At 48.0% G+C, this 23053-nt stretch overlaps 1 protein-coding gene across 4 annotated transcripts in view; it reads left to right on the top strand.

Moving 5' to 3' along the window:
- Window positions 1-23053, top strand: part of SLC2A9 (solute carrier family 2 member 9) — a 214319-nt gene that overhangs the window by 25969 nt on the left and 165297 nt on the right. For all 4 annotated transcript variants that reach the window (XM_080797062.1, XM_080797063.1, XM_080797060.1 and 1 more), the window contains one exon: window positions 11387-11547. In XM_080797062.1, the coding sequence (XP_080653188.1) occupies window positions 11387-11547 (161 nt within the window). The remainder of the gene's footprint in view (window positions 1-11386; window positions 11548-23053) is intronic.

The raw sequence follows: 23053 nt of genomic DNA, 5'->3' as shown, positions 1-23053 counted from the left end.
CATGAGCCTCCCGGTAGGGGGATGTATAACAGTACTCGCAGAGTACTGTACCCCAGGGGTGGTCACCCAAGACTCTGTGTCTAGAGTTATTACTGGGGTTTCCTTCCATAGGTATGATTGATGGAGTCAATGCCCAGGCCACCTTCCCTTCTTGGAGGTAGGGCTAATATCACCTGGTGTGAAGCCCCAAGCCTCTGATCACCTGCTTGGTCTTTCCAGTGGGGTCAGCCCCTTACCTGAGTTGCCTCATCTGCATAAATTTCCAGGTGAGGGCTAATCAGCCCACCGTGAATAACAAAGACACTCCTATCCCTCAGGAAATCCCAACGGTTTAGAGGCTATTTTCCAAGTGCAGGGACAAAGGCCAGCCAAATTCTTAATTATCCAACTGTATACATGTGATGTATGTCGTACACATGTATGTTCTCAACATGAAAATACTCAAAGACGTTTGTTAAATGAATCCGTGAATGACAGCAGGAAGGAGTGAGAAAGGAAGAATGAAAAGGAGAACTTTGGGCTCTAACTGACTATCCCATGCCCATGCCTTGTCAATTACGACTTAATTTAAACAAAACCAGAATCCAACAAAAGAAAGTGAATGGTTAGGCTTTTATAATGAACTACTCACCGTTCCATTGATTTCTGAGTTGGTGATGTTTGGTCTTCTGTTGGCACTGGAGACAGTTTGACCCCCCCACCCCCACCCTGGTGTCAGTACAGCAACCCCGCCCCCCCCCACTTATCTGTGGGTCCACTTTCCATGATGTCAGTTGCCCTCCATCAGCTGTGTCCTGCAAGCAGATGATCTCCCCTCTGACGTATCTTCCAAGGTCAGGAGGGGTCTGATGCTACGTCCTGGTGTCTCTGTCGCTCACCACACCTCATCTCCCCACCCAGGCATTTTATCACACCGCACGTCGTCACGAGAAAAAGAAACTCAAGTACAGTACAGAAGGCATCATGAGAGAGAGAGAGGCTGCATTCACATAACTTTCATTACCGTGTATCATTAAAATTGTTCAGCTTCGTTATTGTTACTGTTAATCTCTTACCGTGCCTAATTTAGAAATTAAACGTCGTCATAGATATGGGTATGTAGCTAGAAGAAAAAACATAGTAGATCTAGGGTTCAGTTCTCTCTGCGATCTCAGGCATCCGCTGGGCATCCTGGAATGCACGCGGGGTGGATTGTGGGGGGCACTGTATTTAAGCCAAAGGTTTCAGCAGAACACTTAATTTGACTCCCTATGAGTTACCAGCAGAAATGGTGTATTTCATCCTTTTTGTCTCCCCTAAAGGCAGGTAAACAAGTGGGGATAAAAATAAAATCATCTCTCTGCAAGAGCGGAGCTGCCCCAATTAGCTGCAAATGTGAGATGCCAGTCAAAGGAAGGATTCCAGCGAACCAGCAGGCAGAGAACCCAGAAGCGAGTTCTGGTCCTTTCAATTAATTCCACCCCATACTGCTGTCTGAGTAACTGCTCTGGGAGCCCCAGCACCATGAGGGAAACAGAGACACAGGGCAGGGCTCCTCCGTGGGGCCCCAGGTCTGCTCTCGGGGAACCTGGCAGAGCGCGATGAGTGTGGATCCCGTCAAAGACACGATGAGTGTGGATCCCGTCAAAGACATCGGTGCTGGACGGGTAAACAGAGAGGTGTGCTGGGGCTTGGGAGACAGCTGAGGTTACAGGAGAACCCATGCATTTGTCATTACAAGAACAACTGGCAATTATTTTGACGAAGCAGGTATCTCTGGTTAATTTAAGTGTGGAACAAGACTGCCTTTGATTTTTATATCTCAAGGTCTTTCTCTTTTGTTTTCTTTTCTTTCTTTCTTCTCTCTCTCCTCTCCCCCACCCCTACCTTGTCTCAGTAGTTATGTAAGCCAAGCTACTTCTATTAGCAAAAGCAAATGGCACAAATTCAATAATTTAATAATAAAACTACTGCTATGAATCACTTTCTGTATTTCTCATTTGTACGGCAGCCCACATCGCAGAAACTGAGATAATAATCCCATTGCACAAGTGAAGGAGCCTGAAGGGGGGAGGCCGATGAGCTGGCCCAAGGCCGCTCGGCTCATGGGTAGTATAGTAGCTTGTACCTGAAAAAGAGACTAACAACCTCAGCCCCACCTAGAGGTCATTTTTAAGCCTTTTTCTAAATTAATTCTGTTTCCAAAGAGCATCCAAACCTGCTATTTTAAATCTTTTTGGGGGGGCTTAATATCTATATTACAAACATTTTTCCATGTTTTTGAAAATCCCCCATCGCCAGGATCTCGGGTAGTATATACCACGGTGTCCTTGGCTGTCGCATCTTCCTAATGTGGGTCTCTTTGATGGTTCTCAATTTTCCTCTAGTGTAAGACGCTGCTACATTGTTTAAATTGGGAGTTGTGAGTCATGGTTTGGTTTGCTTTGGTTTGGATTGAATCAGGGCTGGCAGATCAGCAGGCGGTGGGAGGAGGGAACTTTCCAGGCCTGGGGGTATTGGTGTCTGTGTTTTCTAGATGGTGGCTGCCACCCGGGGCCCGCTCCAGCCTCTCAGGTCCCCAGCTGAGTGGAGCTCAGAAGCCTGCAGCTTTGATTCAGAGTTTTCCTGCTTCCTCAAGATTTTCTGGGGGAAGTGCCTTTGTTGAACCTAATAGAGAAGGGACCATGGCCCCATCAGGGCTTGAGGAAGCTCTGTGTTGAGGTGGGGGGCAGTGCTTGCTGCAGCCAGATGGAGGGAACGGAGGATGGGTTAGCCCAGCAAGGCATGCGGTCAGGAAGACTTGGAGGGGCCTGTCAGAGTTGAGACTGCTGGTGTGAACAAACCCAACTAGTAAAACTAGAAACATTCTGTTTCTGACCCATCAGAGAGAGGCACTGAGATTTACTGAGCGCCTACTGCGTGCTGGACATCATGCTAGGGGTTACGTGCCTTCACTTAATCCTTCCCGTGATCCCCATCTGCAGGCTGGGGCTTTTATTCCTTTTCTATAAATAAATTACTACAGAACCAGTTCTCAAAACCATCACCCTGAACTTGGATAGGATCAGATGCCTATGAAAGCCACCAATGCCTCAAGACTGATTTTTAGAAGCCGAAAGCAATTTGAACAGTAATGAAAACTCTCATCATTTTTACCCCAGCCAACCGGAGGACCTAAAGAAAGGAGTGGAAAGTGTTATTTCAGAATAAATGACAGATGTGTCCATGTGAATGCACTGTTCCCCTGCAAACACAGCTTTGCAATAGCTCTCCTGCTCTTCTAGCAGGAGAGAGGCCCAGGATTAATTTTCCTTGAATTAGGAAGATATTTGGGAGTGCACACACTGTCATGCTCCTGCCTGGGGCCAGATAGAAAATGAAACTTTCTTTCTTCATGTCCTATATAATTAAACTCAAAGCATCCCGAGAACCCAGAATGTCCTGGAAGTCTACTTGCCTGACTATTGCTTGCAACGATGTTTCCTCTTTCATCGGGTATAGTTTTCATTGTGGAAGCCAAGCTGTGGGACTAGAATATACTCTGGTGTCTCAATACAGAGGACTCTTTCTCACCCAGTCAGTTCGCTGAAGTCCTCCTGGAGACTCACACAGCAGGGAGGAAAACCCCACCACAAACTTGCAGACTAAACTTCAAGCTGAGTCTCAGTGGGACCTGGACATTGTCCTTAGGGCTGGGGGCTGCGTCAGGTCCCCAGGATCACCCCCCAGGTTTGGTAATTCATTAGGAGGACTCAGCATGTCAGGACTCACTCCTCTCTGCCCAGGGCTGGGATTTACTCCAGGGAAGGGATTCACTCTAGGGAAAGGATTCAAAGCCAAATCAGCAAAAGGGAAAGGCTTCTGGGACAAAGTCTAGAGGAAGCCAGGAGCCAGTCCCCAGAGTCCTCACCCAGTGAAGTTGCTTCATTCATCCTCCAGCAATGAGTGTGACAACACATGTGGGAGGCTGTCCCCTGGGGACAGGGCAGTCCCCTAGGGGCTGGTCCCCAGGGCACCATCTACTTGGCCGGTGCACAGCTTCTGACTCCCAGAAACAAAGCAGGTATGTAGCACAAACTGGACTCTAGACAGTGGGAACCCTCTAGCAATCCAAGCTCCCGACAGCAGCCTATGGTCAACCCTGCATGCGGGCCTTTCAGAGAGCCGTCTCAGGCCAGATATGTTCACTTTCCCTGCACAGGAGGTCTTACCTCTGCTAGGCAGGTGACATCAGGTGGCACTGCTGGGCTTGCGGATTGTCCTTGTGGGGTCCTTATTTCAAGGAGCCTGGTTTGGTGGTGGGTACTTTGGTAAGGACTTCCATATCGTTTTCCAGTGTGTTCCGCAGTGTGGGCTGTCCTTCCAGATCCCTAAAAGAGTTATAGCCATTGGCCTGCTCGATGATGCCATGCCAAGTGTGCTATTTATGTGTATTTGTATAGCTCTCCTGAGAATATTTTTAGATGAATTCATGACAGGCTCTGTGTGAATCAGTAAGGAACATTAATATTGTAAAGCAGGCTACAAGGTAATTTGCCTCCCATTGTCTGGCAATTTCCTGCCGTTATTTGGAGGTGTTCTAAGCTGGTCTTCCTGGCTGGGAATTGTGTGAGCTCAATTCGTTGCCAGAAGTGTAGCCTCTGAGTAGTTGGCTGGGGAGTTGGTGGTAATTATTCATGGGATTCCTAGGCTGGAGAACTAAACAAATCTAGGCCCTTTATTTTATAGATCAGAAATAACGGTCTCCACCCTGCCAGCAGCCACCCCGACTTCTGATTTGTATTGTGTGCTTTGTGGGGACCCAGATCTGTGCTTTGTATTCATTCTCACGTTAAATCCTCATAGGAACTCTTTAAGGAGGGAAACGATTTAACAGATCAAGGATCTGAGGCACAGAGAGGTTAAGTCACTTACCCAAGATCGCCCAGCAGTGAGGGGACAGAGTGGATCAAGTGGATATCAGGGCCCTTCACCACTTAGAAGCCTGCCCTCAGAGGCAGAGCCACTTGCTGGATGTCAACAGGGGACTCAGTGGCCTTCTTGGATTTAACCACGTGACCTCTTACTTATTTCTTTGCAGCTTAGGCTTAAGTCCGAACTCGCTGTAATATGAATACTCCCGGATGAGTTCACGAAAGAGTTCTCTTCCACTCAACATCCCTTGCCAGCTGTGGGTCTTTCTGGCTGGGCCGGCCACCTCCAGTCTAAACTTACTGAAACAAGCCCTATGTTGCATCTACAGGGAACGTTGTAAAGCATAGCTTCCTGACTGTATGCTCGGATCCTCCGACCACTCCCCCGCACCCACACGATTATGGACTCCTCAGGCTGAGAGTCAAGACCACTTATGATGAGCGTCTGGGTCTTTGAGGATTCTGTTTCCTCTGTTGACCACTGTCCAACCCAAGCCCACTCCCACCTGCTCTTCTTGCTCACCTGATGTGGTGAGCATGGCCTGGCTGGGGGACCATGGCCTTTCTTGCTTCCTTCCTGCCATCGCTGCACTTGCTTCCACTGCACGTTGTGATTGTGCGTTTACTCCACTGTTGTACCTGCTAGCTAGACTGGAGCTCCTTGAAGGCAAGGGGCTGCAGCACTCCACTGTTGTACCTGCTAGCTAGACTGGAGCTCCTTGAAGGCAAGGGGCTGCAGCACTTGTGTCTAGAAGACAGGATGGGAACCTGGGCTCCTTGTGGTTAGGAAGCAGGGGTGCAGAGCCAGAGAGAAAGACAAGAATGGGCCTCTTGGAAAGAGACCCAATGGAAAAGTGCAATGTGGAATCCATGAATAAGATGGCCCAAATCAGGCCTAGAGATTAGCTAGCAAGCAAGCTTAAAACGGTACTTCATTGCAGAATACTTTTTTCAAATGGAGTCTTACAAGTTGCCCAAAACATAAAAGGAAACCTCTAGCTGAAGGCTCATGTCTCCTACTCACCCTTTATGACTTTGCTGAAATCCTCCCTCTTTCTTAAAGACTCAAGGCACAGTAATTGTCATGGCTTGGGCTTTGGAGTCAGGTGGATTGTTTTCAGATAGAGTAGCTGCTCTAACAATCAACCCTTAACTCTCAGCGGCCTAACACTGTGAAAGTTTATGTCTCATCCACGCCCCCATCAAAAGCCTGTGAGCAGCGGCACTCTGCTTCTTGGAATCTTTCAGGGACCCAGGCTCCTCCAGGTGAGTGGCTCCACCATTCCTTAGGGCTTCAGAGGTCTATGCTGGTTATTTTGTGAATGATCAGACTATAAGGAAAGGGAATGAGTGAGTGAGTGAGTGAGCAAAGAGAAGGCACACAAACTCTTAATCCCTCAGTGGAGGTGACACACATTTACTTCTGCTCCTACTCCTTTGCTGAAAAGTAGCCATATGACCACACCCAGAAGTAAGGCACTGAGAAATGTGACCTGGCAGTGTGACCAGGAAGAGGAAGAGAGCCCAGACATTGTGAACAGGGGTGCTGGGGGTCGTCAGGGAAACTCTGTAATTCCGCTAGATTCTGTATGGCTTTCAGATGCATTTCTCAACTCTAGAGTTTTCTGTTCTTTTTTTTTTCTTAAGTATTTTTTTTAAATTAACATATAATGTATTATTTGCTTCAGGGGTACAGGTCTATGGATCATCAGTCTTACATAATTCACAGCACTCTCCATAGCACACACCCTCCCCAATGTCCATCCCCCAGCCACCTTATCTACCCCCAACCCCCAGCAACCCTCAGTTTGTTTCTCACATTAAATCCTCATAGAAACTCTTTAAGGAGGGAAACGATTTAACAGATCAAGGATCTGAGGCACAGAGAGGTTAAGTCATTTACTCAAGATCGCCCAGCAGTGAGGAGACAGAGTGGATCAAGTGGATTTCAGGGCCCTGAGATTAAGAGTCTCTTACGGTTTGTCTCAGAGTTTTCTGCTCTTAATAAAACCTTGCAGCATGGCTGCAAGAGTCAAACAAGATGAGCTATATAGGTGTCTGATAATGTACTGAGCGGTCAACCGGGGCTCATTCTATGTCTTCTCTACTCCCCTAATCCAGTTTTCATTGTGCAACAGAGGTACTGATATGATCTCCTTTGTCTTTTCTATACTGAGCTGGAATCGAGTAGTGATTAAGAGATGGGCTCTGGAGTCCAACTACCAGCATCTGAGTCCTGACCTTCCCACATGCTGATGGCATGACCTTGGGAAAAGCTCCTAATATATGCATCTCTAAGGTTCCTCATCTGACTAAAGAGAAGTCAAAAAGCGGGACCTGTCTCATAGGCTTGTGGAGGGGATAGAATGAGTTCTTCTGCTTCCAGTTCTCAGGATAGTGCAAGGCATGTTATAAATATGTGTGGGTTACCTATTTTTATCACTACAAGGTGACTGACACACAGCATCTCAATTTAAAACACAAATACTTATTAAAGCACCTGTTCTGTACTATGCAGTACGAGTCAGTGTTCTCATGTATCAGGCCACAGATCACAACTTGATGAGTGTCTGTGTCATGAATTAGCAGAACAACCCTCATCACCTGGCTTCTACTATCACGTAAGCCTTCAGGCTGCCTTTCATCTAGGACTTTGCTCTATTCATCCCTGGAGAAGACAAACATTTAGTCATTAAAGCCATCACTTTGCAGCCAGCTTTCAAGATGATTGAGAAATGTGTCTCTGCAGTGGGCATGGGCTTTGCTGCAAGTCTTCCAGCTGTCTTCAGCTCTCTGCAGAGACTTCTGTCCATCCTCCAGCTTCCCCAAACTGAAATACGAAATCTCTGCAGGGATGCCCAAAGCAACACCTAGGAGTGTGTGATATGAAAGCTACCCCCTTTCTCAGCAGGCTCCAAAATGCCTGGAAAGGAAGAGAAAAGTTGCTCCCCAACAGCATCGCTCCAGTTTCAGCAAATCAATTCTAGTAAACTGGTCGCTGCTGCAGGGGTAGTGTTGAGAGGCTCTCTAGAGTGGGTGTTAGCAAGGCTCCTTGCAAGATGGTTGTAATTGCTTGGATCAGTGTGAGATTGAAGTAGAGACCAAGGTCACATCCAAGAATGGCCTTCTATGTGTTGGCAGGTAGGGCAGAGGGGAGGCTCCTGCTTATTGGGCAGCAGGAGAGGTGCCTGTTGAGTCCTGGGGACTGATTCCTTATACCAGCTTCTCCGAGGGTCTTCACCCTGTGAATGCTCGCTGTCTCCCTATGGGTCCTGTACCTCTGCCTTCCTGAGGCCCCTTCAGCTCCCTGCTTAGCAGTTCATCACACTCTTCCTCCCGCTATGTTCTCTGCCCCTTGGTGGTCGCCCTTGTACTTCAGGGCCCAGCAGAGTATCTAGCCCATAACAAAGACTTAATTGATACTTTTAAATCAATAAGTGCAACATTGTACTTGGCTGCTTAACGTTGCCACCTTGACTGTGAAGCTCGGAGTCCTGATAGCAGAGCTGTCCTTTAGCGCTCAGATGTGAGGCCGACCTCACACAATCCTCCCCTCCTCCACCTGTTTAACAGGTGACCATGACCGTGGGCAAGTTGACAACTCTGGGCTCCCTCATCTGTCAATGAGGCATTCTGCCATCCGGGTTGCCGTGGGGCTGAAATAGGATAATTTCCGTGTTTTGGTAGAGTCTCAGCAGTTGGAAACAAAAACAGCAATTTTGTCTGATTGAAGCTGAAAGAGTTGTTGACAAAATAGCAGCTCGCAGGGTTGTTGGCAGGGCTGGTGAGCCAAGCCCAGAAGCTCTGCAGCCTAGGTGACGCCCCACCTCACGCCCAGGAGCTGCCACTGCCAGCTAGTGCTCCGCTGGTACAGGACACCGGGGCTCCCCCACAGCAGCGGTTCCCAGACCCATTACCACCCTGAAAGGAGTCCCAGCCCCGCCTCCCGCAAAGCCCCGCCTCCTGCAGAGCCCCGCCTCTCGCAGAGTCCCGCCTCTCGCGGAATCCAGGCCTCTGATCCGCTGATCCTGAGTCACGTGGCTGCTTGCTAGCTGCGAGGGGGATGCTTGGAGAGCGGGGGTCTGGCGCCGTGGACACACAGTCGTGAGGAGTCCTGCCAGGACTGTGGGGCAGGAAGCTCCCCCAGATGGGAAGGGGGCTCCTGATGCTGGGCACAGGGTGACAGGCGGCCACACAGGACACGGACAATAAGGGTCAGCGTTGATGTGCAGCCTCTGACAGCACGTGGTTCCTGGGTGAGCTAGCTGAGCCGGCAGCAGCTGTGGTGGCCCCACGAGGTGGGTGGTGCCCGGACCGGCGTGGGTGGGCCCAGTGGTGACACAATGTGTCAGCCTGCTGGGGTTGCCCAAACTAGGAAACAACAGGAGTTTATTGTCTCCCGGCCCTGGAGAAGAGAGGTGTGAGATCAGGGAGCTGGCGGGGTCAGTTCCTTCCAGGGCTTGTGAGGGACGGGTCTGTTCTAGGCCTCCTCCTTGTCTTGCGGGTGGCCGTCTCCAGCCTGTGCTTCTTCACATGGTCTTCCCTCTACCCGGGCCGCTGTGTCCACGTCTCCCCCTTTTGTTAGGATGCTAGTCATTTTGGACCAGGTCCACCCTAATGACCTCGTTTTAACTTGATTACCTCTGTAAAGACTGCCTCAAAATACCTCACAGTTTGAGGCACTGTGGGTTAGGACTCAACCTATTAATTTTGAGGGAAGACACAGTTCAACCCATTAAAGAATGATTATAAATCTAGCACCCCGCTAAGTATAAGAAGATTAAGAACAGAGGATCCTGCCAGATGCCTCACCCAGATCATTTCTTCCACCGTCCCCCCTCAGAAGTAACCACTGACCCGACATTTGCAATAATTCCTTGTTTTCCTTTGTGGTTTTACAATTTATTTGTAATTCCCCCAAAACATCTATATTTGCATATTTTTGAATTTACATATGGCATCATACTATATGTATTCTTTTGTTTCTGGCTTATTTTGTTCAATGCTATTTTGTGTGAGATTTTATTATATGTGTGTTTGCACATTGCTGTAATTCATTCATGTTTGTGATGCTTGTGTTTTTCATTTGATGACTATCTGTTCTACTGTGGGTGAGCATCTGAGCTGTTTCCCAGTTGGAGCTGTTGTAAGCAATGCTACATGGAATTTTGAGTAGGTGTATCCTAGGACAGGTGGAAAAGAGGAATTTTTTTAAGAGGAATTCTCTAGAAATGGATTTGCTGGGCTGCAGGTTTGGGGCATCTTCAACTTTACTAGATGAGGCCGAACTGTTTTCCAAGACAGTTATACAAATTAAACACAGCACATGAGAGTACACTGCTGATCACTACTTGGTCTTACCATACCTGTTAGTTTTTAGCCTCCTGGAGATTGTGTGAGCTTCACTCAGGCACTGGCCACTGCTCCAAACTCTACTGTGACCCTCATAACAGCCCTGAGACATCAGTGTCATCATTCCCATTTTGCAGATGAGGAAGCAGAGGTCCAGCTGGTTTAAATCATTAGGAAATTGTTGTTGTGCTGGGATTCAAGCTCAGGTCTGTGCCTCTGGAAACTATGTTTATTCTTGAGTGTCATATATAGCTCTGGAAAGGTTTGTGGGCCCATGTCCCATATCAGTAGATAACTGAGCATCTTGGGGATGGAGCTCCCTTGAGGAGCTTAGTGCCATGACCTCAGTCTTTGGTGCACATCAAAATCACCCAGTCACCATCACAAACCCATCAAATCAGGACTGACAACAGTGGGGATCTGGACAATGCCACGTGGTATCTTGTTATGGTTTTAATTTGCATTTGCCTGTTGACTAATGACATTGAGCATCATGTCATTAACTTACTGGTCATTTGGATTTTCTTTGGAGTCTGTTCAAGTCCTTTGCTCATTTAATTGGGTTGTTTGTCTTATTGAATTCTTTATGTATTGTGGATATAAGTCCTTTATAGTATATGTGTTGTGAATGCATTTTCTCAGTCTGTGGCTTGTCTTTTCATTTTTTCAAGGTATCTTTTGAAAAATAGAACACTTTAATGTTGCTGAAACCCGAAAGAATATTTTGTTTTTGTTTTATGGTGTGTCTTTGCCTACCTCAAGGTGGGAAAGACTTTCTGTTATATCGGGTATGTGCATTTTTAACACATTTCCCATTGGTTCTGCTGTGTGCCAGAGTTGGAGAAGCTTGGGTATAAGTGGTTACCCTGGATTTGGGGTCAGATCTGAGTTTGACTTCCAGGTTTGCCACTTAGAGAGCAAGTCATTTTGTCTCTCTGAGCTTCAGTTTCCCTATCTGCAAAATGAGGCAAAATAGGGCCCATCCACAAAATTTGTTAGAAGGGTTCAATGGAATAAAGCTCAAACAGAACTTAGCAAAATGCCTAGTGTGCAGAAAATGCTCTATAAAATTTGTTTTTCTTTACCTACTGGTTGGTTTCAAGCAGCAGGATGGAATAACATGGTTTATTCTTTGTTTTCAGTACATCAAGTCTTTCTACAATGAATCGTGGGAAAGAAGGCATGGGCATCCTATAGACCCAGATACTCTGACTCTACTCTGGTCTGTGACAGTGTCCATATTCGCCATCGGTGGCCTCGTGGGGACTTTAATGGTGAAGCTGATCGGAAAAGTTCTTGGGAGGTTAGTGGGGGTTGTCTCTGCTTGGGGATCCTCTCTGTGGTATTTATAATATGTCTGTATCATAGTGAAGGTCCCAGAAGGCAACAGAATTCCATTTAAACAGTTCAGCTGGAGAGATTTCAATGCCAGAAAAGCAAGGGGAGGAGATAGGGCTCCCGAGGTCAGGGAGGAGTGAAGACCATGGACAAGGCCGACAAGCAAGAGCTGAGGTTGTGAGGGCTGTGTGAACTGGGCTATGTCAGGCCGCATTGTCCAAACAGGGAGGGAGTAGGGGAGAAATATCCTGCCTTCTCTCTCCTCCCACCATCCAACCTACCACCAGTGCCCGTCAATGGTCAAACCCAAGTAATAACCAGAAACACCAGGAGCCTGCTGGTGTAGTCTGGGAGGACCAGCTCCCAGCGTTCAGAGCAGGACAGGGAGGGAGGAAATGGATCTGGCTGCAGGGGCAGATGGAGAAGGGTCAGCAGAGCGTCTTCGCAATTGTTCCAGACAAGTCCTCATAGGACAGTGTTTTGTTATATGACTGAATGATAACTTACTAAACCAATCTCCCATGGATGGACATTGAGTTTTTTTTTTTCAGACCTTTTGTATTGCAAGTACAGCTGCAGCGAGTGTCAAACACTTCATGTTGAAATTTCCCACCTGGGTCCTCTCTAGTCAGGTCCAGTTTACCTCCTCAGCTTCATTTCTCACTTCTTTCTGTCCTGAAGACTTCTCTGAGATCAGACTGATTATCAGTACATTTCTCCAGACACTTTCTCTGCGTCTTCACTTGGAACTTCCTCAGGGATTTTGAGGTGTTAAGGGAAAAGTAGAGTCTCTGCAGCATTCGTGTCTGAACTTGACTCATGAGCCTTCCACTCTCCAGTCGTGTGCCTTTGGCCAAGTCCTTTAATGTATTTGAAACTCAATTTACTCCTCTATAAAGTGCCTGCAGGAAGTGTTACAGGGACCAGAGAAAGTGAGTGGAGGGAGAAGAGTCCGTTAATAGGAATCCACTAAGTAGAAGGTACCCTTATTTACCAAACGGCTTGCTGTCCTCCTCACCCTCCTGACACCCTCACATAGCAGGTGCTCCCCAGCTCTCCATATTGCAGTGACCTGAACTGGAAAGGAGATTCAGCAGACCCCAGAAAATCTTTCCACTCCTCAGGCCTAGAGAAGCACTATTTAAAAAGTCGCTACCCCTTTCTTTACCCTCAACCTCACATGCCCATCAAGGAGCAAGTTAGAGCTGATGGTGTTTCAGAGCAGGCTCTCATGAGGCTGGGGCAGGGAGCCAACCTGAAAACATGCATATCATGCTCATGCAGTCCCCCAGTGAGGCAGGGGAGGTGCTGCCATCTACCTTGACCCTAAGGCCACTTCCAGTGGTAACTTGTGGGAACTCTGCCCTCCAGAGAAATACAGCTATTGCATAGTGGAATGAGGGCTGCCGTCTGCTGAGGTCCCCCAGTGTTCCAGGTGCGCGAGCACACACACACACACACACAGTCTTCTTTCATTTGCTCCACTCCCTGAATTCTTGAATGGGGCATGGAGTTCAGAGCTTACACGGTGCCTGAGCTCAGGTTGGACCCAGCTATACAGCCTCGTGCCCCTTCCACTGTGCCAAACAAATCATGAGTAGGGCTCTGCTGGCAGTGGTACTATAAAATCCGTGACTGTTTGACCGCAGGGAGGTGACTACATGGTCCCCTGATCGGCCTCACCGGCCAGGGTCCATGAGACACTGTTACTAAGCCCCAGTCCTCTGACCTATTCTAGTTAGATAGAGTCACCCCTGGCCCCTGGATTTATGGCCTGTCACATACACCTGCCTTGTGTCTGGCCATGGCACTTACACCCCCAGGCTGCCCCACAAGGAGTCTCTGAACCCAAGTGGATGGTACAGGGACAGCCACATTGTAGTCGGGGTCAGGATGCTGTGGCCCAGCAAGTCCTGATGCCCCAGTTTGCCAGGTGTGTGCTGTGGGACTTTGCCCCCTCACCTCTCATCCAGCACCTTCCCCACATGTAAAACGAAGGCAACAAAAGCGGCTTTGCAACTTCCAGCAGCATGGTGCAAAAACAAAAATAGAAGGAAGGAAAAGAGATAGTAGCTATCAAAGAAAGTGATTTTCTAAGTGAAGGAGGAGTTCTAGGTTGGAGAGAGATTCTATCAAAAGGTGTTGGTCCTTATGCCCCAGCCAGCTGCCAGTTCCTCTTTTCATCATCACAGGAATAAAGGTTGAACTGAGATGAAGTCTCAGCTTGAGTAGGAACTGTTGGGAGGAAAAGGAGCAAAACCCAAAGAAGTCTGCTGCCATTTATTCACTCCCTGCTGCACAGCAGTGCTTGACATTCCGTACTTCCTTACTTCTGCAACCTGTATTGTTGTCCCTATTCTACAGGTGATGAATCTGAGGCTCTTAGAGGCCTAGCAACTTGTCTGAGGTGACAGAGAATGAGGTTGACCTGAGATTCAGATCTGGTCTGTTTGGCCAGAGCCTGTGACTTTCCTATCATGTGGTGTCTATTAAAACTGCCTCTTGATGCCTCACTGTTTGTTTCCCGGGGCAGGGGCTGTTGCGGAGAAAGAAGAGGCTGGGCTTAATGAGGAAGGCTGCGATGGGGTCCCACAGTAGGGGCTCAAACTTGAGACTGGTGGGGGAAAATTTAGGTGGAGTTGGGGATCCTTGGAGTCAGGTGGGTGTGGTCCCCTGCAAATCCAGTGGGGAGCTATTCCTTGCTAGGACATGCTGAATTTATCTCTCACGGGGGTACAAGTTCCTTGTCTCCTGGAGTCTTTGGCTTGGAGAATTCTGCTTGAATCCCTCTGCTTTTTTGGGGTCATCTGTCTCTGGCCACCTGGCTCTAGTGACAGAGCTCTCCTTCCCTCATGAGACAGGTTGGTGACCATGTTAGCACATGGATGCTGGCTAGAGGTTGGGGCCATGTATGAGTCATTCAAGTTCTCCAAGCTTGGCTTAGTTAGTGACAAAACAAATATAAAGCAATGGCCTATCCAAGGGTTGTCATGAAGATGAAACGAGATGGTGGGTATAAAGCGCTCATCCCAGTGGTTGACATGGTGTGTCAGTGCCCACTTTATGTTGGCTAGTGTCATGGTCATCCTTGTCCCCATCCTCACACGGTCTTCCTGCGGCCCATGAGCCCATCATTCAACGGAGCTGGCTGTGAATATGTTCTTCCAGTTGCACTGAAGTCGGCCTCCTTAACGCTTATTGCTGGATCTAGTTTTTCCCTTTAGAGCAGAGCAGAGGAAGTGTGCAAAAAACAAAACAAAACAAACAAACAAACAAAAACAGAGGGAAACTCACCTGGACTTTGAAATCGGGTCCTTAAGCATCTTCTTTTTTAATTAAATAACTTATTTTTTAATTTCTTTTCAGTGTACCAGAATTCATTGTTTATGTACCACACCCAGTGCTCCATGCAATACACGCCCTCCATAATACCCACCACCAGGCTCACCCATTCCCCCACTCCCCTCACCTCCAAAACCCTCAGATTGTTTTTCAGGGTTCATAGTCTCTCATGGTTCATCTCCCCCTCTGATTTCCCCCAACTCACTTCTCCTCTCCATTTCCCAATGTCCTCTGTGTTATTCCTTATGCTCCACAAATAAGTGAAACCATATGATAATTGACTCTCTCTGCTTGACTTATTTCACTCAGCATAATCTCTTCCAGTCCTGTCCATGTTGATACAAAAATTGGGTATTCATGCTTTCTGATGGAGGCATAATACTCCATAGTGTATATGGACCACGTCTTCCTTATCCATTCGCCCGTTGAAGGGCATCTTGGTTCTTTCCACAGTTTGGCGGCTGTGGCCATTGCTGCTATGAACATTGGGGTACAGATGGCCCTTCTTTTCACTACATCTGTATCTTTGGAGCAAATACCCAGTAGTGCAATTGCAGGGTCCTAGGGAAGCCCTATTTTTAATTTCTTTTTTTTTAAATTTTTTATTTTTTTAATTTCTTCTTGGTGTATTAGAATTCATTGTTTATGCACCACACCCAGAGCTCCATGCAATACGTGCCCTCCATAATACCCACCACCAGATCAGGCATCTTCTTGAGCAAGCCGAGTAACCACATTCACCCACCCAGCAAATATTTTTGAACACTGACTAGGAGTCAGACACTGTGACTGGCACTTGGGTCTCAGCGACAAACGGCAGAGTGCGAGCCCACTTCCTAGCTGTCAACAATCCACTCTGCACATCATGGCGGCACCTGAAAGCCCTGCGGAGGGGGGATGGGGAGCAGAGATGCAAGAAGAGGCAGCTGGTGACTCTTTCAGTTTTAAATCTGTAAAGTCCAGGTAAGCAAGCCCCACTAAGGGGATGGCTTGTGAGGGCGGCAAGAAATACTATTTACAAAATGCGTCATGTCACTCACGCCTGTGACAGGAACACAACCAGTCTGGCTCGGGCCCAGATGGAACTAATTGGCTCACGCAACTGGAATATAAGCTCAGCTGAATCCACCTGTCTGTTTTCTCTGTCTCAGCTCTGCCTTGCTCTGTGTTGGCTTCAGGTATAGGTGCTCTCTCCCTGGTGAGTGCAAGATGGCCCCGGCAGCCCAGGGTGACACTGCTCCTGCTCAGCATCCCCAACACAGGCTTCTCCAGCCAGGAGTTTTAGTAAAGTCCCAGGCCTTCATCTCATCTACTTGTATGAGGTTGCATACCCTTGGAGCTTCTGAGCCAGGGCCAGTTTTGCCCCTGCCAGGGACATTTGATGATATCGGGAGGCGTTTCTGGTTGTCACACCTAGGGGGTGCTACCAGCACCTAGCAGAGGCCAAGGAGGCTGCTGAGCATCCCACAATGCCCAGAACAGCCCCCATACAGAGAATTTTCTGGCCCCAAATGTTAATAGTTCCCAGGTTGAGAAATCCTGGTAAGTAGCATTCTAAATTTAATTTAAAATTACTGTATCATGTGCCCATTCTTGGAGCCACAGTGAGGTGGGGTTGTGACCACCATGAGCCCCCACATAAAGTGAGGGTGGGAATGTTTCTTGGAGGAAATCCAGGGGACTCCCACCAGAAGAAGTGTGATGGGTATTGAACAAGCAGTAACAACCAGTCTCCCATACATCATGCCAGGCAAATAGCAGGTTCTCAAAAGTGTTATTTTTCTCCTCTTGTTCTACTTCGAGATTTTGGGTTTTTTTTTTTTTAAGATTTTTATTTATTTATTTGACAGACAGAGATCACAAGTAGACAGACAGGCAGGCAGAGAGAGAGGGGGAAGCAGGCTCCCTGCTGAGCAGAGAGCCCGATGCGGGGCTCGATCCCAGGACCCTGGGATCATGACCTGAGCTGAGGGCAGAGGCCTTAACCCACTGAGCCACCCAGGTGCCCCCTACTTCAAGATTTTAAAGTGCGTCTTTACTTTATGGGAATGAGAAAGAACATTAGCTCTTTAGATGCTTGCTGGAGGAACCCGCAGGGTACATGGCAAGCACATATGAGGCTTGAACAACAGAAATTTCTTCTCTCGCAATTGGAGAGGCTGCAAGTCCAAGATGAAGACGCCAGTGGGATTGGCTGCTCCTGAGTCCATTCTCTTCGGCTTGCTGGGGGCTCTCTTCTCACGGTGTCCTCACACAGCCTCTTTCCCTACGTTCGAGCACCCCTGGCATCTGTTCTTCTTATAAGGACCCCAGTCCCACCGGATTAGGACCCCATCTTTAGAACCATAATTACTTCCTTGAATGCCCAATTTCCAGATGCAGTCATGGGGGTGGGGGTTAGGGCTTTAACAGAGGAATTGGCACACAGTTCAATCTGTAATAGAACAGACACACTGGTTGCTGACTGTCTCCTCTTTCAGGCTGGAATTGTCTTAGGAAAGTGAGTTCCAGGAGCAGAGCCTGCGAGGGGGATGATATGTTTTGTGGAGGGAGGGCTCTTCAGGAGTTCCCTTGAAGGTGGTAGAAGCAGAAGAGAGAAAAGGGGCAGAGAGCTAAGACAGGCTGTGTCCTCTGATCCGGTCTGGCCTTGGCTGGCCTGCAGGGGTCTGGAGCATGAATCATACCCTGGAGCTCACCCACCTGGGGCCACATTCTCCTCCCACCACTCTCCAGTCAGTGGCTGCAGGCTGCTCTGGAGGAGAGGACGTCTTCTGGGGTAGGCAGTCCTCTGGAGAAGGGCCAACAGGTAGTCTTGAGCAGCCACAGACACAAAGCAAGGGATGAAGGGGAGAGCTGAGGGACAGGTCCCCACTGGGACTCCTGATACTCCACCTCCATTCTGCCAGCCTCGGAGGCTTGCCATGAACTGTGAGAGTGACAAGGACTCTGGGAGAAGAAAGCCCTCCTGGGGTTCAAGGTAGATGATGCGGAGAAAGACTGGGCCTGGCGGACGTGGACTTCAGGAAGGCAGCAGTCCGAAGTCTAAAACAGAGAGTCAGCCAACCCCAAACGTGCAGCAACTTTGCTACAAGTTGTTTCCGCACCATCTGTTTGTCTGATTGTGGACAGGACCCATTTGGCATTACTGATGCACGAGCTGGAAATGACAGTTAAAAGTCAACAAATAGTCACTCCTGCCCCACACTGCCCACCACACATCTGTTAGAACCAAACACTGGCCTCCTCTGGGCTCACATAGGACTTTCTCTTTTCCTCTGTCATGTCACTTAGCATTTTATGCTGTTACCACTTAATTACAATTACATTTATGTCTTTTCGCTGCAAGGGGAGCTCCTTGATGCAGAAAACGTGTGTATATATGAGCCCACATGGTGCAGAAGCTTGTACACGCTAGGCAAGCAATAAACGTTTGTTGGGTAGATGGAAGAACTCATGAAGGAATGCTTGATGCTTGAGGGGTTTTCTACTATTACTTCCCAAGGTGGCCACTTTTCTCCTGCTTGCATACTTTCATTCACTCATGCATTTATTTTCCCAAAAAGTATTTATCGAGCACTTGCTATGTGCCAAGCACTCAGGGGTGAACAAAGGGAATAAAGCCCCTGGAGTCACAGGTCTCCTGGCAGAGGGAGCAGTAAGTGCAAATATCCTGGGGGGTGAACAGGCTCAGCTTCCTTGGTGTTAAGACAGGATGTCAGTGTGGCTGGGGCCAAGTCAATGAGTAGAAACTGAAGCTGGGGAGGTCACTGAGATTGGATCCAGAGGGCCTTGTGGGGCAGAGTTGGGACTTTGGCTTTTACTCTGAGTAAGACGGGAAGTTACTGGAGTGTTTTAAGAGTGGGCCTGCCTCACAGTTTGAAAGGCTTGCTGTTATCAGTGCATCTGGGGAGGCCAGTTAGGAGCATCGTGCCATCATCCAGGTGGGGTGATTTTGTTGGCACCAGGTGTGAAAGGCAGTAAGAATTTTATGCATTTGGGACATATTTTGGAAGTAGAGAAAACAGACCTTACTGATGTATGATATGTGGGGAGTGAAACAGAGAAGTAAAAAATATTGCTAACATTTCTGGCCTGAGCATCTGCAAGGATTGTAGTGTGTTGTTTTGGTTTGGGTTTTTCATTTGTTTGTGTTGTTTTGAGGTAGGGAAGCCCATGTGAGGAATAGGGGTTTTTTGGGGCAAAGGAAGAACAATATTAGGAACTCAGTTTTAGGTATATCCACCGTGAATGGCCCATTAGACCCCCTCGTGAAGACACGCAGCAAGTGGTTAGATATGTGGATCTAGCCCTCAGAGGGGAATGCAGAGCTCGGATGTATGTCTGGGTGTCGTCAGTACGTAGGTGACATTAAAAGCCGGGAAATGAGATCACCTAGGAAGTGTATGGAGGCCAAAGGAATGGACTCAAGGGCTGAGACCAGGAGCCCTCCAACACTGAGAGGGTTGGGAAGATGATAAGGATCAGCCAGTGAGGAAGGAACAGACCCACCACTGCATGAAGGCTGGAAAACACATGAAGGAAGGAAGTGGTGATCCCCTATGTTCAGCGCTGCTGAGAAACGAAGACCAGGCCTGAGCTGTGGTCGATGGATTCAGCAATGTGAAAGGGTGTTCCAAAGGCATGGTGGGGAAGACCAACACTGGAGTGGGTTTAAGAGAGAAGAATAACTTGAGACAATGAGTCTAGATGAGTATGGTTTCCTTCTAAGATGGGAGCTACAGCAGGGTGTAAATGAGTTATTCCAGCAGAGGGGGAAATCGGTAGTCAGGAGCAAGAGATGAAACTTGCTGAAGCTACTCTTGTGCAGGTGAGAGGGTCAGGGGAACTGGTCAGTAACTGGAGGGGTCAGCCTCAGATGAGAGCAGGGGTGGTACATCCATAGGAACACGAGGGGAGACAGTGTGTGCACAGAAGCAGGGAGTCGATGTATGTGGAGGAAACACGTGACATCCTCTCCAGATTGTTTCTGCTTTTTCGGTGGCGTAAAAAGCAGGGTCATCAGCTGAGAAGAAAGATAGGGGATTTGGAGAGAGAGAAGATGTGCGAAATAGTCCTGTAGGAGAACAGGAGACCGAATAATCCAGGGAATCACAGAATGACTGCTAGGGGTCCCGAAAGCCCACTTGAGATCAGTGCTCCTGAATTTCAAGTGACACCAGTCAACACAGTTGTGGGTTTTTCCCCAGCCATGCTGAGCTCTGTGGTGCATGGGTGAGGTAGGTCAGGATCTAACCAGGGTTGGGGTTTGCCAAGCATGTGTAATGAAGACAATTGGGTCCGTGGGTCAAGGAGCTGAGGGTGTATGGCTGTTTAAAATGATGGATCATGGAATTCCGGCTGGGTAAGCAGGAATGGGTGGACATGAGGAAGGTGAGGATTGGTGGAAACAAGGTGTGATCTCGGTTTATAGGCTAAGCCAGGCTAAAGAATTGTTGGAAGGGTGGGTGGTGACAGCCGTATATCCAAAGGCTCCCCATTCCACTAGGCCTTTACAGAAGTACTTTCTAAATCCAACCTAAATATTCCCTGTGTCTTCCACCACTTGGTCCTGTGCAAGCATGACATAGTGGAAGCTCTCACATTGTCTCCGAGCCTTCTCTTGTCCAGGTTCAGTGTGCTGAGTCCCTTTGGCCCTTTCTCAGGTGACCTACTCTCCACCCTCCTCATCACCTTATCACTCTTCCTCATATTTGGCCCCTTCTGCTGGGAGCTGATGATCTTCTGGGCTGCACAGGAAGATTCTACACTATGGGAAAACTCAGGATGATGGGTCAGGTGTCCCAGGTGGGGTTCTGTGCTCAGAAATGGCATGGCCCTGTCTCCCTTGTTTCTGTTGCCATGTTCATCCCCTGGGAAAAATGGGGGTGGGGTGGGGAAATCATTAAAATCCCTATGTCTGAACCCCAGTGAGTCAACTTTGTAAATTATTTTGCAGGTAAGGTTTCCATCTTCACTGGGACACTGTCAGGCTGGGGGTTATTTTGGGAAAGAATATATTAATATGATGAGCTTGCTTAGAGGGTGTATGGCCCTGTTTGCAAATATTTAAAGTCAGACCTGAATGTGATTCTAACATTCTCTGCATAGCACAAAATACACCATCACGTCCAGTGCATGAGCTAGGTCTGAAGCACTTTGTGGCATCCTCGGCTCCTCTTTCTCTCTGCCTCTGTCCAGTCCATCTGTAAACCCCATCAGCTGTCTTCAGAACATACCAGGATCTGACTACGTCTCCACTGCTGCCATCCTGGTCAAATCACCATCAGTACTTGAGTGATCCATCGTCAGATCTTCCTAGCTGGTCTCCCTGTTTCCACTCTGACTTCTACAGCCCTTGGTCAACATAGAAGACTGTATGATCTTGTTAATAAAAGGTGTCAGTCAGGGGGCCATGCCATCCCTCTCCTTAGAATCTTCCAAGGGCTGCACATCTCTTTCCAGGTGAGAACCCAGGTTGTCATGGTGGCTCATACAAGACCCTCATGAGCTCCCCTGCCCGTCTCTCTGCCTTCATTCCACTACTTGTTCTCCTGCCCTCCTCTGCCTCCAGCCCCCTGGCCTCACCGGCATACCTGAAAATAGCCCATGTCTTTATACCCCCCTACTAAGATTGCTGCTCCCTTATATCTGTATGGCTCATCTGCATTCCTTCTGTGCTTAATGTCTGTGCTTAATGTCACCTTCCCAGATGTCTCCCTGTGTAAACTTCCTCCCCTCCCTGCATTAGTTTTCTCTACAACACTTGTCACCATCTGACATGCTACATATGTTTTATTTTTATTTGTTTATTGAAAAGAACACAAAAGCAGGCTCTTGGGCATGTTCACAGCTATATGCCAGACCCTAGAACAGTGTTCATCACTCAGTCCACACTCAGATGTGTGTAGAGTGAATGAATGTCAGTGGAATGAATGAATGATCATTGAAAGAATAAATGGCTGTGAGTAATATAGCAGCCGCCACTGTGGATAGCTCTGTGTCAGGGTTACTGGGATGGTAAATCTCCCATTTAATAGTATGTCCGCTTGACCAAGTACTCAAGTTCTGGATCTGTTTACTTCATGTGGGAAATGGGGTAACAAGATTACCTAACTCATGGGTGTCCAGTGAGTATAAAGTACTTAAAATAGTGCCTTGGCACATAGCAAGTACCCAGTGAATATTACCTATCACCATGGATTTTGTTTTATTTCTTTTTTAGTTTATCGAGGCACCAAATAAGTTCTAGGTGCCATCCTCAGCACTTTTCATAAATCATCTGATTCTTACAGGAGCCTTACAAGATAAACACTGTTATGCCCATTTTACAGTTGTGGAAACCAAGGTTCATAGGGTGTAGGAAATCTGCCCAGGGTTGTTTAGTTAGCATGTGGATGGGCTGTCCAAGCGGGAACGTTATTGGAGGTGGATTCGGGAGAACAGTATTTATCCTGCCCATAGACTTAGAGGCTAAAGGAAGACTCAGAATAGGTCAGAGCTGGGCAAAAAGGAGGAAGCTTGGCTTAAGATGACTTGCCTTCTAGAATTTACTCCTTCATTTATGCAACAAAGAAATATGAGGCACTTGCATGTGCCAGGAATAAGTTTAGTCCTTGGGGCTACAGCGACAAGGCAGAATCTCTGCACCCATGGAGCTGATACTCTAGGAGGGCATATGCCAACATAAACAAAAGAAACGTGGGCTCATATTCTTTGTTGTCTGGGCCACAAAGAAAAATAGAAAGGGTGGTAGGGTTATGGGGGATGGGCCCTGCAGCTGGGGGGAGTGGCTGCATCAGATAGTGTCAGAGATGGCATTTGAATCACTTGAGTGAGATATGACTCTGACAATGAATAGAGGGCCTCCCAGGACAAGGGTTGTGGGTCAGGAAGGACCCTGGCACCCCCAAGAGATGGCAGGAAGGCTCATGAGTGTGAAGACATGGTGTAGCAAAGGCCATTTCATGCAAGGTTTTGTAGGCCCAGATGAGGAGTTGATCCTCAGTGTAGTGGGAAGCCCTAGAAGGTTCTAAGTAAGGGGAAGTATGTCAGTGTTTGCTTGGCAAGGATCGATGTAGCTGTTCTGTGGACCATGAATTATACATCAGGCCAGAAGTGGAAGCAGGAGT

Source organism: Martes martes (assembly GCF_963455335.1).
Source record: "Martes martes genome assembly, chromosome: 2".
Taxonomy (NCBI): domain Eukaryota; kingdom Metazoa; phylum Chordata; class Mammalia; order Carnivora; family Mustelidae; genus Martes; species Martes martes.
Note: the sequence above shows the minus strand (reverse complement) of the source record. Positions and strands in the feature narration are given on the sequence as shown.